Raw genomic sequence first — 17355 nt, 5'->3', positions numbered from 1 at the left:
AACCCCACCTTCCTGATATTAGGGCTCCTCCCCCTCATGTAATTGAGACCCCACCTTCTTGATATTAAGGCTCCTCCCCCTCATGTAAATGAGGCCCCACCTTCCTGATATTACATGCCCCTCCCCCTCATGTAAATGAGACCCCACCTTCCTGATATTAGGGCCCCTCCCCCTCATGTAAATGAGACCCCACCTTCCTGATATTACGTGCCCCTCCCCCTCATGTAAATGAGACCCCACCTTCCTGATATTACGTGCCCCTCCCCCTCGTGTAAATGAGGCCCCACCTTCCTGATATTACGTGCCCCTCCCCCTCATGTAAATGAGGCCCCACCTTCCTGATATTACGTGCCCCTCCCCCTCATGTAAATGAGACCCCACCTTCCTGATATTAGGGCCCCTCCCCCTCATGTAAATGAGACCCCACCTTCCTGATATTAGGGCCCCTCCCCCTCATGTAAATGAGACCCCACCTTCCTGATATTACGTGCCCCTCCCCCTCATGTAAATGAGACCCCACCTTCCTGATATTACGTGCCCCTCCCCCTCATGTAAATGAGGCCCCACCTTCCTGATATTACATGCTCCTCCCCCTCATGTAAATGAGACCCCACCTTCCTGATATTAGGGCCCCTCCCCCTCATGTAAATGAGACCCCACCTTCCTGATATTACGTGCTCCTCCCCCTCATGTAAATGAGACCCCACCTTCCTGATATTAGGGCTCCTCCCCCTCATGTAAATGAGACCCCACCTCCCTGATATTAGGCCCCTCCCTCATATAAATGAGGCCCCACCTCCCTGATATTAGGCCCCTCCCTCATATAAATGAGGCCCCACCCTCCTGATATTAGGGCTCCTCCCCCTCATATAAATGAGGCCCCACCTTCCTGATATTTCGTGCTCCTCCCTCTCATGTAAATGAGGCCCCACCTTCCTGATATTAGGGCCCCTCCTCCTCATGTAAATGAGGGCCCACCTTTCTGATATTAGGGCTCCTCCCCCTCATGTAAATGAGGCCCCACCTTCCTGATATTAAGGCTCCTCCCCTTCATGTAAATGAGACCCCACCTTCCTGATATTACGAGCCCCTCCCCTTCATGTTAAATGAGACCCCACCTTCCTGATATTAGGGCTCCTCCCTCTCATGTAAATGAGGCCCCACCTTCCTGATATTAGGGCTCCTCCCTCTCATGTAAATGAGGCCCACCTTCCTGATATTAGGGCTCCTCCCTCATATAAATGAGGCCCCACCTTCCTGATATTAGGGCCCCTCCCTTATATAAATGAGGCCCCACCCTCCTGATATTAGGGCCCCTCCCTTATATAAATGAGGCCCCACCCTCCTGATATTAGGGCCCCTCCCTCATATAAATGAGACCCCACCCTCCTGATATTAGGGCCCCTCCCCCTCATATAAATGAGGCCCCACCTTCCTGATATTACGGGCCCCTCCCCCTCATGTAAATGAGACCCCACCTTCCTGATATTACGTGCCCCTCCCCCTCATGTAAATGAGGCCCCACCTTCCTGATATTACGTGCCCCTCCCCTTCATGTAAATGAGACCCCACCTTCCTGATATTACATGCCCCTCCCCCTCATGTAAATGAGACCCCACCTTCCTGATATTAGGGCCCCTCCCCCTCATGTAAATGAGACCCCACCTTCCTGATATTACGTGTTCCTCCCCCTCATGTAAATGAGACCCCACCTTCCTGATATTAGGGCTCCTCCCCCTCATGTAAATGAGACCCCACCTTCCTGATATTACGTGTTCCTCCCCCTCATGTAAATGAGACCCCACCTTCCTGATATTAGGGCCCCTCCCCCTCATGTAAATGAGACCCCACCTTCCTGATATTACGTGTTCCTCCCCCTCATGTAAATGAGACCCCACCTTCCTGATATTAGGGCCCCTCCCCTTCATGTAAATGAGACCCCACCTCCCTGATATTAGGCCCCTCCCTCATATAAATGAGGCCCCACCTCCCTGATATTAGGCCCCTCCCTCATATAAATGAGGCCCCACCCTCCTGATATTAGGGCTCCTCCCCCTCATATAAATGAGGCCCCACCCTCCTGATATTAGGGCTCCTCCCCCTCATGTAAATGAGACCCCACCTTCCTGATATTACGTGTTCCTCCCCCTCATGTAAATGAGACCCCACCTTCCTGATATTAGGGCCCCTCCCCTTCATGTAAATGAGACCCCACCTCCCTGATATTAGGCCCCTCCCTCATATAAATGAGGCCCCACCTCCCTGATATTAGGCCCCTCCCTCATATAAATGAGGCCCCACCCTCCTGATATTAGGGCTCCTCCCCCTCATATAAATGAGGCCCCACCCTCCTGATATTAGGGCTCCTCCCCCTCATATAAATGAGGCCCCACCTTCCTGATATTTCGTGCTCCTCCCTCTCATGTAAATGAGGCCCCACCTTCCTGATATTAGGGCCCCTCCTCCTCATGTAAATGAGGGCCCACCTTTCTGATATTAGGGCTCCTCCCCCTCATGTAAATGAGGCCCCACCTTCCTGATATTAAGGCTCCTCCCCTTCATGTAAATGAGGCCCCACCTTCCTGATATTAGGGCCCCTCCCCCTCATGTAAATGAGGCCCCACCCTCCTGATATTAGGGCCCCTCCCCCTCATATAAATGAGGCCCCACCTTCCTGATATTAGGGCTCCTCCCCCTGTGGGGTGAACATTTCCTCCTCCATACATACACAAGGATTGGGCGGGATTCCTCTCCTCTCATGAGGTAAAATCACCAGCACGGCTCAGGCTCCTCCCATCCTCTCCGCCCACCTCAGCCGTCCAATAGCGCCGTCCTCCTTTCCCCGCCCCGCAGCGTGATTGGTTGGCGGAGCCGTCAATCTTCTTCGGAAGCTCCTTTAATTGGATGATTTTTTCTTTTAGCTTAGAGGTGATTGGTCAGCAGGCCCGGTTTGGTCGTTTCGGATTGGTCAGCGCTCTGAATGCGTCAGACCCGAGCCCTGCGCTGGTTGGTGATTGGCTGGATTTAGGCGGGAGGAGAAGATTTTGAAGTGATCGGTGAGAAGATCAGCTGTCCGGTCCCGGTGTACGGTAGAGGGGTTCCCGGTGAGTGATGTACGGGGGGGGGGCGGCCTCTGGTGTACTCCTTGGATGGCTCCCGGAGTAAATGATAACATTGAGTTGGGGGGGGGGTGCTGGGTTTTTACCCTCGTGGTTGGAATGAGGGGGATGGGACCTTAGAAACGAGAGTTTCCTTCTATAGAAACCTGCTGCTTGTCCATAGTGAGGTCACTGTGTCCATTTCTTCTCCCCCTTCCCCCACCACCGACTGTCCTTTGTGCTCCTCCCTGGGTTTTTCTCTGGCTTATGGTGTCCTTCCCCCCCCCCCCCCCGAATATGTCAGGATGTAGAGCGAGGAAGGAGTCAGTAATGTAATTTACCGGCTCCTTCCTTTTCTGAATGCAGTCGATGATGATCACTGACTGTCCATTCATAACTGAGCATCGTAACTAATTTCCTCTGCTTCAGTTTATGAATGGAGGCCTCTGTCTCCTCTCCATTCATCTTCAGTGCAGCTGAGGCCGCAGAGAAAGGGATTGGGGAATCTGTGTCCTCAGTCCCTTTCCATCAAAGAGGAGATCTCTCATCAATAAACCCCCCCCCCCCCCCAACAGGGCTGATAGATGTTAAATTGTAAAAATAATACTGATGCCATCCACTCACCCACCCCAAAAAAAAGCATTGTGAAAAAGAAACGGACAGTCCACGCCTCATCAGTGCCACCTATCGGTGCTGCAATTTAGTGCCGCTGTCACATGACATAAATAAAAGTGTCGGCGAGTACTTTGAAGAAAAGTATCGGTACTTTAAAAAAAAAGACATTGGTGCATCCCTAGTGTTTACTGTAAGGCTGGGGGGGGGGGGGGCAGGGAACATGGCTGGGGGGGGGGGGGCAGGGAACATGGCTGGGGGGGGGGGGGGCAGGGAACATGGCTGGGGGGGGGGGGGGGGGCAGGGAACATGGCTGGGGGGGGGGGGGGGGGGCAGGGAACATGGCTGGGGGGGGGGGGGGGGGGCAGGGAACATGGCTGGGGGGGGGGGGGGGGCAGGGAACATGGCTGGGGGGGGGGGGCAGGGAACATGGCTGGGGGGGGGGGGCAGGGAACATGGCTGGGGGGGGGGGGGGGGGCAGGGAACATGGCTTGGGGGGGGGGCAGGGAACATGGCTGGGGGGGGGGGGGGGGCAGGGAACATGGCTGGGGGGGGGGGGGATTTTATACTTTGGGGTTTATCCTATTCTGACTTCCTATTTTCTTCCAGCCATTTTCGCACCATTGATGCCTCTATGAAAGAAGATTTGCTGGAGCTCCTTGTGAAAGGTAGGTCTCTCCTCTTACTGGAGGTGTTCTGTTATCAAATGTCTCTTATCGTGATTCCCTTTACCACCAAGCTTGTTATGTAATTGTGTAGAGAATATAAACCTCGTAGGCAAGGATAATATCTGCAAAAGCTCTTTAAATAATTTCTCCAGCCACATGATGAGTCCAAGGCGAATGTGACTCCTCCTTCCTCTGGGTGTGATCTCTGCCTGTGGCCCCTCCCCCGGTCTGTAATCTTGGTGGTTGCGGAGAACTAACTCGCTGCCACTGTAAGGCCGGACCTACAGCAGCTTAATAGCGGGTCTGTCTCGTCCAATCCTGCCCTCCGAAGTCAGAGTGTGCAGATTCCGAGGGGGACCTACAGACTGTGCCGGTGACCAGCAGGGGGCAGGGCAGAGCTCATCACTCGCTGACAGAGATAACGGGGGAGATGTGAGCTCATGTCTTTGGTAATCTGATGGCAAGCTGGAAATCCACAACTTCTCCATTTTATAATCTTTGGGTGTAGGACCACCTTGGGGAAATCCTCTCTATTTACTAAAGAACCAAGATGCTTTCTATGTAGACACTTGCAGCATATAATCATGTTGAGGTCACCTGTCCATGACTGTTCTGAAATCTAGCTTTCTTGTAACCTAATATATTGTAGAGTCATGTAGACCAGGGGTCTCCAAACTTCCTAAACAAAGGGCCAGTTCTCTGTCCTCAAGACTGTAGAGGGTCCAGACTGGCCATTGGAAGTAGAAATTTTCCTGGTGTCAGTGGGAGTATAAACCATACATCTCTGGTTGGGTGGGCAGGGAGGGTGCCCTGCAGATAAAGGCAAAGGGCCACAGTTTGGAGACTAATCTAGGCAGACACAAACTCCTTTTGCCGGATTGTAATGACTACATTGGCTGGTAAGAGGGGTAGAGACCATGTGAACGGGTCTTTTTATTCCAGACATGTGATTAGAGTTCCTTGTTCATGCCTAAATCTTCCATCCCATCTTCTTCCAGCCACTTCCCAGCATGCCGCTGAGCTCCCTGCAGTCCTGGAAGATCTGTCGCTGTCTCAGGCGGATAAGAACACTCAGCTCAATACTCTGAAGATGAATTGCTTTCTCCTCGTACATTTGGTTGAGGCCTTTGAGGTGGAGACTTACAAAGCGGCGTTGGGGAATGTGGAGCCCAGTGGTAAGGTAAGAGGCTTGCCCAGTCTATGGCAGTTCAGTGTGGGGGTGTTCTAAAGGAAACCGGTTGTGGAAACAGAGGCGACCATTACTGACCTTCTGCAGCTGCTTGTTGACTGGCTGTCTTGTTGGCTCTACTGGCTTTGGTACATTTTAATGATTGGGAAGACAGTCGGCGTACCAGCAAGTCAATCATGAACCGGTAATACAGCTGAGAAAAGTCCTTACCAGCAAACAATTTCTGACCCAGAGGTAATCAGGAGTTTCTCACCAGGGGCATCCCTTGTATTTCTCTAATGACGGCCTTACTTTTAATGTTTCTCTTCTCTCAGGGAAGGAAGGCAAAGTCCAAAGCTGACGGCTTCCTTTGGGAAACGGAGCGAGAAAATGTCCTGCAGACCATCACACACCTTCTCCAACTAGACATCCGGAGACTATGGAGCATGTCGCTGATCGAGGAGGAGTTTATCAGGTCCGTCCCTTTTTATTCGTGGGATGGGGGGGTTTATGTATCCTAGTTAAACACAGGGGTTGATTTGCTAAAACTAGAATGCAAAATCTGGTGCTGTTCACTGCAGCCAATCGGCTTCCAGGTGTTTTTTTTTTTTTTTTTTTTTGTTTTTTGTTTTTCCAAGCCTAAAGTGGAGCTCCACCCAAAAGGTAAGTTGTGCTTTGAGGCCTCCATCAGCCCCCTTGGCATATTTTTTTGCAGTGGGGGGGGGGGGGGGTGCCTACTGAGTTTTGGTGCTGGGGAGAGAAGTCCATGTGAAGGGGTAAGTTGATTACATCACGGCGGTGTGTGTTAGAAGTCAGCAGATACAGTTTTTGTAGCTATTGACTGTTCCTCTTTGATTGAACAAGCTGATTGGCCCCCATGCACAGCTGCACCAGATTCTGCGCACTCCAGTTTTTAGTAAGTCAACCCCACAGTTACTAACCACATGTTACGGAAGAGATCTGGGGTATCTACATCTTTGCACTTAGAAGTCATTAAAAAAAAAAAATATGTAAAGGCTAGGTTCCCCCTTAGAGCAGTGGTTCTCAACCTGGGGGGTCGGGACCCCCTCGGGGGTCGAATGACAATTTGCCAGGGGTCACCGAATCCTGAGCTGTTCTCGAAGCCCACGCTGCTCTTCCTGCCTTTTCGTGGCCGCCCAGCTGGGCTGTTCCTGGAGCCCGCGACCACCCACTCAGCCTCTTCGCACCGCCCATTCAGTTCACGGCATGGCTGGGTGGGCAGAGACTAGAGGTCAGCTGATTGGTGAGGAATGTGAAGTGGGAGGGGCTGGAGGAGACCCTATCTCTTGATTTTGGCAAAGGTGTCACTGCTACGAGACACCACAAAGTCAGGGACACAGTGAGTAACACTACCTGGGATTAGAGATGGCAAAAGTTCCCCAATACAGTTCTCAGATCAACAGATGACCTTCATCAAGAGCACCTAAATAGACTGATCAGAGCACTGACACTGGTCCCAACTCCCCGCCAGCACTGCCACTCATCCCATTACCCCCCACCAAGGAGTAAGAGAAGGAATAAAAATAGAGAGTACATGGAAGGGAGAGGAAAAGAGGGGAAGGAACAAAAAAGGAGAGAGAGAATAGGAGAACAAGAAAGACAGCTAGAGAGGGATGGGGGGGGAAAAAAAAAAGAAATTTAGGATAGAGAGATAAAAGGGAAAGACAGGTGAACAAAGAGGAGTGTTACATCCTAAAATGTACCATAAGGGGTTCTAATGCCGTACAAGTGGAAGGGACTCGAGGAGCGCTAAATGTCCATTAGGGGCTCAAATGACTTGTCTTGCCTTATGTGCTGACACCCCACGCTACGAAAATAATTTTACTGTTAGGGGTCACCACAACTTGGGAAATTTTATCGAGGGACAACAGCACTAGGGAGGTTGAGAACCACTGCCTTAGAGGGAAAACAAAAGTATAATGCACATGTTTTTGTAAAAAAAGTGCAAATTTTTTTTTTTTTTTTTTTTTTTTTTTAATTGTAGCCTGCAAAGCATTACACTTCCAATCAGTGGATGGTGTGTTTAATGTTGGGCTGCTGCAAAATCTTCATCCAACACTCTTCCGATACTTCTGTACACGCTGTCAGCCGCAGAGCCGGAGGAAGATTCAATGGACTGGGTGCTCTGATTACCACATTCACAGTCCATTGAGATCTATAAGACCGTCTGTCGCAGCAGCAGACTGGACTTGTAGTTCATTCTTTCACAGATCCCCCTGTAAACGAGTGACGTGACTGCAGTCAGAGCCCAGCACAGGCATGTCGATTTTAAATGCCACAGCTGCTGTCAGGGGAGGGTGCGGGGCATTTGCACCATGCTGCAGGTTACACCCTAAATATGGTTGTATCATAGGTGCAAAAGTTGAACTTTGGCCGGCTGTATACGGAGCAAATCAAATACTCAGTTTGAGTCTCGGCCAGCTGAACCAACTCACACCGTCTATGGCCGGCTTTCCCTCTATTATGGCAGAGAGATGTCCCTCCAATTGCTGGTAAGAAGAAAGATTTGATCATTTGGGTTCGCTGACCATTTAGCACAGTGACCGTTGTGTAGGGTGCAAATGCCTGCCATGTTTTGTTTGTAATGAGCGACCCTCGGCTCTCCAGCGGACACTTAAAAGTGGGCATGTGTGCTGTATGCAGATCTTGCATTGGGTGCCCAGTCAGAGCGCTGGCACTGCTTCACCCAATATGTCGCCTCTGTTAGCGGTGTATGGTGGGCTATGGGTTAACCATTTTAACGTGATCTGCTTTTAACCTATTCTGCTGCATGATGACACAAAAAGGCAAATGTGACTCCTCCTTCCTCTGGGTGTGGTCTCTGCCCGTGGCCCCCGGTCTGTAATCTTGGTGGCTGTGGAGAAGTAACTCGCTGCCGCTGTAAGGCCAGACCTACAGCATCGTAATCGGGTCTGTCTCATCCAATCCTGCCCTCCGAAGTCAGAGTGTGCAGAGACTGAGGGGACCTACAGGAAGTGCGGGGACCAATAAGGGGGCAGGGCAGAAGTCATCACCCACCAATGGGTGAAGGGGGAGATGTGAGCACATATATCTTTGGTAATCTGATGGCAAAATGTATGACATCCGCTAGAAATCTGAGTGAAATGATTTGCCTTTCATCTATCTGACCTGTTTGGGTTTTTTTTGTTTTTTTTTTCTCCTCAGCATGGTAACCGGCTGCTGCTACAAGATGATGGAAAATCCGAGTATAGGAGCTCTGAAGAACAAGCCGCTGTGGGAGGCATTATCGCACCTCCTGGGAGTGGCTGTAAAACGCTCCAATGATACGCTGAGTAAGTACAGGAAATGTGATGCTTAAAGAGGAAGTAAAAAGAGTAAACCCTGATGGGGACCTGAGCTCCCTCTCAATCCACTGATGGGCACAAGAGCTGAGCTTCTTTCAGGTCTCTTATTTCTCATTGGCTGAGCTAGTAGTGGGAGCCATTGGCTCCTGCTACTGTCAATCGCAGCCAGTGAGCCAATTGGTAGAGCAGTGGGTGGGCCGAGGCACGGCTCTTTCTCTTATGGACACAGAGCATGGCTCAGGAGAGGGCGTGCCCCAGTGTCCCCAGAGCAAGCGACTGGCTATTGGTGGGCACTGGCTAAAGAGGTGCCAGGAGCTCCAGCGGGGCACCCAAAAATGAATCTGGGCCGCTCTGTGCAAAACCATTACACAGTGCAGGTAAGTATAACTTTGTTTTTTTAGGGGGGGGGGGGGGTTTGTCACTTTATTTTTTTACTTTTTTTTTTTTTTATTATTTTTTCAGATAATTTTTGAAAACTTTTTTTTTTTTTTTTCATTTTACGTACACAAAACAGACCCCATAATTGTGAGGACACATAAGAACCAATGTTAGATGACCATGCGGTCTATTATGTTCTTTGCTTGTACATTAATAACTGTAACAACATTTTCAGAAATAAAGATTGTATAATAAGGCAACTGTGGTTGTAATTCTTTGGTCTCGTTGTGTGTCCTCCTTGTAACGTTCTTTCCCCTTCTGCTCCCGGTCCTACCAGGGCCACCGAGCAGCACGGGGTACCACTAACTCCTAACCAGCGGGGAGTGATGTACAGCTTTTATAAACATTAACCGTTGGGTAAAACAAACATAACCATTTTAACTTCTGCCGGACCTGATAGTTTCTTAATAGCTCCCTTCTGGATTAACTGTGTAAATGAAGCTGTATTGTCTCCCCTTCTTTCATCCCTAGCAAATTCCTCTTAGTACTAAGGTGGTATAATTGCTGGTGTTCTGCCCCCCTAGGATTCTATTGTGGAGCTAGTCCAGGTGTGTCCAGCCAGGGATCCCATATATTCTCAGATTTTCTCGGACTACCTGTGTGTGTGTGTGTGTGTGTGTGTGTGTGTGTGTGTGTCGTAGATGGCCGTTTGCTAGCTAGGAATAGTACTCTTAAGAATGGAGGTGTGTAGTGTTCTTCATCTAGCCAGCCCAATGGACAGAGTTTAGGATCAGTTGTAAGCTCGAGATTCCATATGCTATTGATAGTGTTTATCACTGCTGGCCCAATACCTTTGCAGTTTTGGGCATTTCCATAGCATATGGACAAGTGTACCACTGTCAACAAGGAAGCGGGGACATAGTGGCTCACCTCTTTTGTGCCATTTATGTAACTTCTCTGGTGTGCAGTGAATAATTGGGTATGTTTTTGAGAGGAGAAAAGTGACGCTTTAAGTACATAGGGTGTATTTCAGACTATACTAGACTATGTCATCTCCCTATCCAGTTCTACAGTTCAAAGTCATCGCTTTAGATATATGACAGAGAAGAGAACTATATATAGAGGAAATTTGTCCCTTCCGGGATAATGACATTAGTTGTGTAAGCACCGTGGGCCTGGACAGTTCCCAAGTGGAAGTCGTAGCCTGTGCCATTTATAGTGTGCCTAAGTTGTAGGTATTAGAAGAATGAGGTGTTTGGTAAGTTAAGTTCTGCACAAATTGATTGGAAGTCTCGGAGTATTCCCCCGAAATAAAGTTGTGGAATATAGTTCACTCCGCTCCTTGACCAATTAGACAAGTTTTGCAATTTTTGTTTAGTTCTGGGTAGTTTTGGTTGTTCCAGATACGTGACCAATTTGTGTAGCCGGTGTATTGCAGGTGTTTGGTTTTGTTCTATGAGCAGTAATGTGGGGGGGGGGTATTGGGTCAGTGCTCCCAGTTCACCTGCCCCTATGCATTCCACAAGTCCATCACCAGACAGCTGGGTGCACACGATGTTCTGAATGGGATCAGAGGACTCGGGATAAAGCCGGCCCGTTAAGTGTTGCAGCGGAGCTGCCATAAAGTAATTAAAATGGATCTGGTACTGCCAGGCCACTCGAGTCCTTTGCTTCCTGTAAGGTTTCCAATTTAATTCTTGGAACCGGTTTCCTCCCATATCGGTGTACCACAGATGGTGTTGCAGCACCTCTTAAATACATGGATAGGGATCCAGAGAGGGGTAATGTGGAGTTGTGGGTCTATATTAAGCTTTAATATACTGGTCTAGGTTGGGGTGTATAACTATACCTAAGTATTTGAACTTATCCACTATTTTGATCTGTTCAGCAGTCTGAGGAAGGGGCCCCGCCGGTGGATCTAAGGGTAGTATTGCGGGTTTGTCCCAGTTTATTCAACCCGGAGAAGGTTCCAAATGTGTGGATACGTTTTACCGGGGATGTAGAAGTGAATCGCCGGCATAAAGTGCCAATTTGTCTTCCATTTCACCTCGTTTAAATCCAATTATTTCTGGGTTCCCCCTTATGGTAGCTGTCAGTGGTTCTATGGCCAGGGCAAAAAGTAATGGAGAAAGGGGGCATCCTTGCCTGGTCCCCCTGTGTAAGTCAAAGGAAGGCGATAAGGTGTTATCTATCCTAATGCAAGCTCTTGGTGCCTTGTACAATAATTTGATCCAAGAAGTTATATTTTCTCCCAGGTTAAGCTTTTCTAGTATTCCCATTCGTTTTGTCACTTTAAAGCGTTTACTCCTATGATGCAGGGGGCCACAGAAGATCAAGGTGGAACCCCCTCCCCCACCTTCTGTGAATTATGATGGGCTTTCAGGCTCACTGGATAAAATAATTCTTGAAGCAATGGGATCCTTTGTTTAAATCCCCCCAAGCGGGTCCATTTATCTTCTCCCCTGTGGCTTTTCATTCCCAGATAAACTGGGAGATATATATGAGACTCTGGATTGTATGCTGTGTGGTGGCTGAGGATTGGCTCTGTGGGTGGAGCCCACGACCTTTTAAGTGGAACTACGCTTCATCTGAACACCACAAACCAAAAAAAACGCAATTGAATTCATTTTTTAATATTCAAAGAAAACTCATCCATCCAAGTGTCCATGCTTTATTTTGATGAGAAATCACTTTGAAAAACACCCCTCTGGCAGTGGCCATCTTGAGTAAGGGCAGGTAATTTATGTAGCATTTACTTCCTGGAAGCCACCTGCCCTTATCTCAAGCATGCAAACAGGAGAGGGTCTACTGAAGACTCCCGGGATGTACGACATCTGCTTAGGCCAGGAAGTAACTAGAAATGTGGGAAAAAAAAAAAAGTTTAAAACTAGTAAATTTTAAGATGCTTTCCTATCCATTTTCTAATACTAGCAGCGAGCGGATTGAAAATGGTCCATGTTGACTGACGTTCCGCTTTAATTTTGCACTCCTACAATATTGGCAAGGTATGTAAGACATTTGAAGGAAACCGGTCATCATATTATTTATTTATTTATTTATTTTTTTTTCGAATGTTGCCATTGCTGACCCCCTGAATATACTGTGTGCCTGGTTGTCATGCAGATCCCCTTGTTACCATAAACGTACAATTGTGATACCTACCTAATCATGTGTATAAAAACCTTCATTTATTTGGAAAGATGGGGAGTATATCTTTTGTGTCTGTTTCCCCTACTGCAGTAGTTTAATAATTTGGAACCACTAATCAATATGAGGATAGGAGTTGCCTATCTAAATTTCCATGTCAGGATGGTGAGCCAGCCAGAAGGGGTTTTACAGGTGACCCTGAGAATCTGAAATGATGAGTGCGAGATTGGGAATTTCTGATAATCAGCCAGCTGAGGTAAGCCTTTTGCTTGGGACAAGAACAAGGTGCGCCAGACTCCGTGTATTATTTAGGTATTCATTTAATAAGAAAAACAAGCCAAATGGCTACTCGCAAAAGGATAATGATATCAGGCCCATAAGTATGGGATCCGGGGGTGCGGGGTCACTCTGCGGTGCGTTGATGCAGTCTGTGTGGTGGGGGGCTGGCTTGGTCCCAATGGTGTAGGTGGTAAGCCGCTAGGAGATGGAGCAGCGTTGAAGCCTCTATGGATGTCCAGGGGGTTTGAATAACCAGCACGCTAAAGTTCTCCATGACAGACGTGAACTGGAAATGCGTGTCACAGAACTTCAGCATTCTGGTTATTCAAACCCCCTGGACATCCATAGAGGCTTCACCGCTGCTCCATCTCCTAGCGGCTTACCACCTACACCATTGGGACCAAGCCAGCCCCCCACCACACAGACTGCATCAACGCACCGCAGAGTGACCCCGCACCCCATACTTATGTGCCTGATATCATTATCCTTTTGCGAGTATAACAAAATGTGCCGGGTTAATTAATCTAATGATAAACAATGTGATCACTTTTTTTTTTTTTTTAAATCTGTTTTCCAAACATGGTAAAATGAAGGTTACATTTAACTGTGTTACACAAATTGAATATCCTTTTGATAGTGAAAAATGTCCTCATTTTAAGGAAATATATCAGTGGGTATGATATTGAGAATATCACTTGCCTATTTCTGATCTGAGTTTAACAAGATTAATAATATAGATATATTGTAACTGGTTTTAGATAACCTTTGGTTTGAAATGAAATCCAGGTTAATGGGGGAAATTTGTAAAATGAGATTAGTTTCGATAACAATTTTCTGGTTTAAAATGTATAAGATAAACCTTTTATTGAGAGCGAAAAAAAGATTAAGATGAGGTTGTTAATTTAACAAAGCCAAAATGGATGGGATACATAAATATTTCTACAAAAATTGAAATCTAAAGGTCTGATAATAACTTGATATGCGGTCCGTGATGTGAGAGTTGGACCCCTTTCACACTGGAGCGTTTTGTGGGCGCTATAGCGTTAAAAATGGTGCCTGCAAACCAACCTAAAACAGCGGCTCAATTCACTCCAGTGTGAAAGCCTGAGGGCTTTCACACAGGAGCGGTGCTCTGGCAGGGCGTCAAAGTCCTGCTAGCAGCTTTTTTGGCACGGCAAACTCACCGATCCTCCTCATTAAAATCAATGGGGCAGCGCTGCGATGCCGTTGGCGTTTTGCAGGCAGTTTTAACCACCCCCCCCCCAACCTCAAGAAGCAGAGCTCCATGTTTTAGTAAAGCCTGTGACCTATAAAAAGAGAATATATTTATATAGATGGAGAGCTATAGAGAGCTTTTGGTTCCATTTGCAGGGACAGAAGTTTTTGTTTTTACTTCAGCAGGTAAACCAACCAATCAAGTATGTTAAGCTGTTTCAGCTCCTCCCCGCAAGAACTAACCACCTTAATGCGAGCTCCCTCGCATGGTGGTTAGTTCTTGTGGGCGTGCTCCCGTGATACAGCCGCTCACTGTATCACTCGGCCCCGCCCCCCGGCGCACCGCGTCATTAGATGTGATTGACAGCAGCGCAAGCCAATGGCTGTGCTGCTTTCAATCCATCCGCTGTAGCCAGGCTGAGCGGCGAAATGGATGTCTGGAGCAAGCGGCTGACTTTTGAGGTAAGTAAAACGGGGGGGGGGGGGCTGGGAGCGGCGGTATTGTCGGAAGTTTTTTCACCTTAATGCATAGAATACATTAAGGTGAGAAAATTTTTACCTTTTACAACCCCTTTTAACATTAAAACTCACACATGGAAGCAGACCAGGAGCCTCTAAGGATGCTGCATTACAGCCCCGGACACTTGATGGGTCTGTGCAACTCACAGATTCCACCCTAGTTCTGGCCCAGTATAGCTGGGATTAATAATTCAAATTTAAGGACCCCAGAACGAGAAGAACAAGTGGTCCACAGGGGGCAACTTCTTATGAAACAGGACTTTGGAAAAGGTGATCATTTATGTCTGCCAGCCACTCTTTTCCCTCCAGCTTGACACATGGACCGTGTCATCAGTCACAAGAAGTTATGGCTGCCTTAGTAAATGAGCGTGGGATAGAGCCAGGGTTCTCCACAGTTATTTTTATAACATACAACTTCTTGTTTTACCTGTTACCAAAGGTGTTACCAAAAGCTCAACATCCCTTCCAGAGATTACAAAAAAGATATATCCAGATGTCCAAGTTGGGATCTTACGAGTATGCATTTTGTCTGTATGGACATGTTTTCTGGATGTCCAGTGGCAAATGCTACTGCAAAGGCCACAGTAAAAAGTCTTATTATAAGTACAGAATCTACAGAGGAAATCATTTTTATAGGAGAGTCCTTACTAGAAGTTTTGAGGTTTTTACACCCCCTACTGTCTACAATGTAGCGGAAAAAGTAAAGTAAGAAACTACACTTTTTGCCTGAATGGTTTCTTATATTTTATGAAGCCCCTCAGGGGATGTTGGATTCTCTCCCTATGGGATTTGGTTGGGTAGTGTGTTACATAGTTAGTAAGGTCGACTAAAGACACCAGCCCATCCTGTTCAACCTGAGTGAGTGTGGGTGCGTGTCTACAATTCTCCCTACCCCTGTACATTGCGTCTCTCATTAAGATGCTCATCTATTATATAATTAAGGTACCTATATAGCGCCGTCAATTTTTACACAGCGCTCCACACATACATCACACTCTACCCTCAAGGAGCCCACAATCCAAGGTCCCCAACTCACATTCATATACTGGGGGCCAATTTTGGACAGAAACCAATTAACCTACCAGCATGTCTTTGGAGTGTGAGAGGAAACTGGAGTACCCAAGGGAAACCCACGCAGGCACAGGGAGAATGTGCAAACTCCATGCAGGTGATGTGTTTGGGATTTGAACCAGCAACCCTTCTTACTGCTAGGCGAGAGTGCTGCCCACTACACCACTGTGCCACCCACTACACCACTGTGCCAACGTTTGCCATACTTACTTGCTTATATTTTGTCGCAGCAGCTGCAGTCCTCCATTCGGATCTCACAGAGAGAATGTTTCTGATCTTTTAAGGTTTTTGACAAACTCATTTTTTGTTTGGGGTTTTTTCCCCCCTCCCCAATTCCAGATCCTAAAAGTTTGGAAGGATCTAAACCTAAAGCCAGATGACTTGTAGATTGTTAAGAGACATTTTTGTGTGTGTAGTAGTTTAGCCATGTTGAAGTAATATTTTGTCTTTTGTACGTCTTCCATTTTATGTAGAATTATCTGTGTTTACATATACTGATAAGTCAGCATGCTAGCAATTAAAGGGGTTGTAAACCTTTTGTGGTTTTTTTTTCACCTGTATGCATTAAGGTGAAAAAACACCTGGCAGTCTCTAGCCCCCTGTTTTTCTTACCTGAACCCCTTCATTCAGTCGGTGGGGACGCGCTGTCTCTCTCCACGGGCTCCCGGCTCTTGATTGGATAGATTGATAGCAGCGCAGCCATTGGCTCCCGCTGCTGTTAATCAAGTCCTATGACGCGGGACCGATTCCTGCATTCAGCCTCTATGGACGCCAAATGCTGGACCCGGCAGTGCGCCTGCAAAGTAATCCTTCACACACACCCGTAAACCCCCCCCCCGGGAGAGCTCTTCTCCCAGGGGGTTATCTGAAGTGGGGAGGAGCTGCCGGGGGACCCCAGAAAAGCAGGTTCGGGGCCACTCTGTGCAAAATGAGCTGCACAGTGGAGGTAAGTATGATATGTTAAAAAAAAAAAAAAAAAAAATTCTGCTTACAATCACTTTAAGCTAGAAGGCCATTCTGCCCACAGGAGTGTACAGCCAGTACTCTGTAAATATGTCTTATCAATCATTTTGTTTTTCACAATGAAAAGTTATTTTGAAATGAAAAAGCTGCTCAGCTATTATATTCTCCACAATGGAGTTTTGCCTCTTTGACCAGGACTACCTCCGCCTAAGTGTGTGGAGGTTCCAGGTTTAAAGGTGATAGCAGGTATGGTTAGTGATCAAAAGAGAGGAGACTGTAAAGGAAATTTTGTAAGTTCTGTATATAATTGTATTCTATTTTGTATGTATTGCACACGGCACTATTAATGTTTTCATGACATGTTTGCATTCTTTCAAGTCCTGATTAGAATTAGCCTGCCTATGTTAGGCCCCTTGTTACCATAAACGTACAAATGTGATACCTACGTAATCATGTGTATAAAAACCTTCAATTGTGTCATAATAAAGAACAGTTATTTGGAAGGATGCGGAGTGTCTCTTTTGTGTCTGTTCCCTACTGCAGTAGTTATTATTAATTTGGAACCAATAATCAATATGAGGATAGGAGTTGCCTATCTATAAATTTCCATGTCACTGCTACCAATAATGGTGACGGCTTCCCACTTGTAGGACGCTGACTGCCAGCAACAATGACATCTCATCCCTGGCTCCATGCAGGCTGGGAGATTGAACGGTGGAGAGCTGAATATAAGCAAACAGATCGGGGAGGCTCACCCTCTCCATTTATCCTGATTACCACTGTCAGAGAGTGAAAATAAAAGAATCGCACACTTTGGGTTGTCACCAGAACAGGAATAGAGAGGATACACAGTGCCTTGAAAAAGTATTCATACCCTTTGCCATTTCCCACGTGTTGTCATGTTACAACCA

The 17355-nt window shown here is 47.4% G+C and overlaps 1 protein-coding gene and 2 non-coding genes across 3 annotated transcripts; all 3 read left to right on the top strand.

Moving 5' to 3' along the window:
* Nucleotides 1-2890: 2890 nt before the first annotated feature.
* LOC141105529 (condensin complex subunit 1-like) lies at nt 2891-9299 on the top strand. Its single transcript, XM_073595416.1, has 5 exons — nt 2891-3104; nt 4320-4378; nt 5377-5558; nt 5882-6021; nt 8733-9299. The coding sequence occupies exons 2-5, from the start codon at nt 4345-4347 to the stop codon at nt 8884-8886; spliced, it is 510 nt and encodes a 169-aa protein (XP_073451517.1). The 5' UTR covers nt 2891-3104; nt 4320-4344; the 3' UTR covers nt 8887-9299.
* Nucleotides 4530-4841, top strand: LOC141107008 (small nucleolar RNA U85). Its single transcript, XR_012235773.1, has one exon. It is a non-coding gene; the product is annotated as a small nucleolar RNA U85 (small nucleolar RNA).
* On the top strand, nt 8333-8638 carry LOC141107009 (small nucleolar RNA U85). Its single transcript, XR_012235774.1, has one exon. It is a non-coding gene; the product is annotated as a small nucleolar RNA U85 (small nucleolar RNA).
* Nucleotides 9300-17355: the final 8056 nt, after the last annotated feature.

The sequence above is a fragment of the Aquarana catesbeiana genome, linkage group LG08 (genome assembly GCF_042186555.1).
Source record: "Aquarana catesbeiana isolate 2022-GZ linkage group LG08, ASM4218655v1, whole genome shotgun sequence".
In the NCBI taxonomy this organism is placed as follows: domain Eukaryota; kingdom Metazoa; phylum Chordata; class Amphibia; order Anura; family Ranidae; genus Aquarana; species Aquarana catesbeiana.
The sequence above is the reverse complement of the archived record's forward strand: the minus strand, read 5'-3'. Positions and strand labels throughout refer to the sequence as shown.

Bases quoted from the DNA above. Each gene is read 5' to 3' on its own strand.
- LOC141105529 (XM_073595416.1), top strand. From the start codon at position 4,345: ATGAAAGAAGATTTGCTGGAGCTCCTTGTGAAAG. The intron at 5,559-5,881 runs GTAAGAGGCTTG...CTCTTCTCTCAG, and splicing joins ATGTGGAGCCCAGTGGTAAG to GGAAGGAAGGCAAAGTCCAA. The intron at 6,022-8,732 runs GTCCGTCCCTTT...TTTTCTCCTCAG, and splicing joins ATCGAGGAGGAGTTTATCAG to CATGGTAACCGGCTGCTGCT.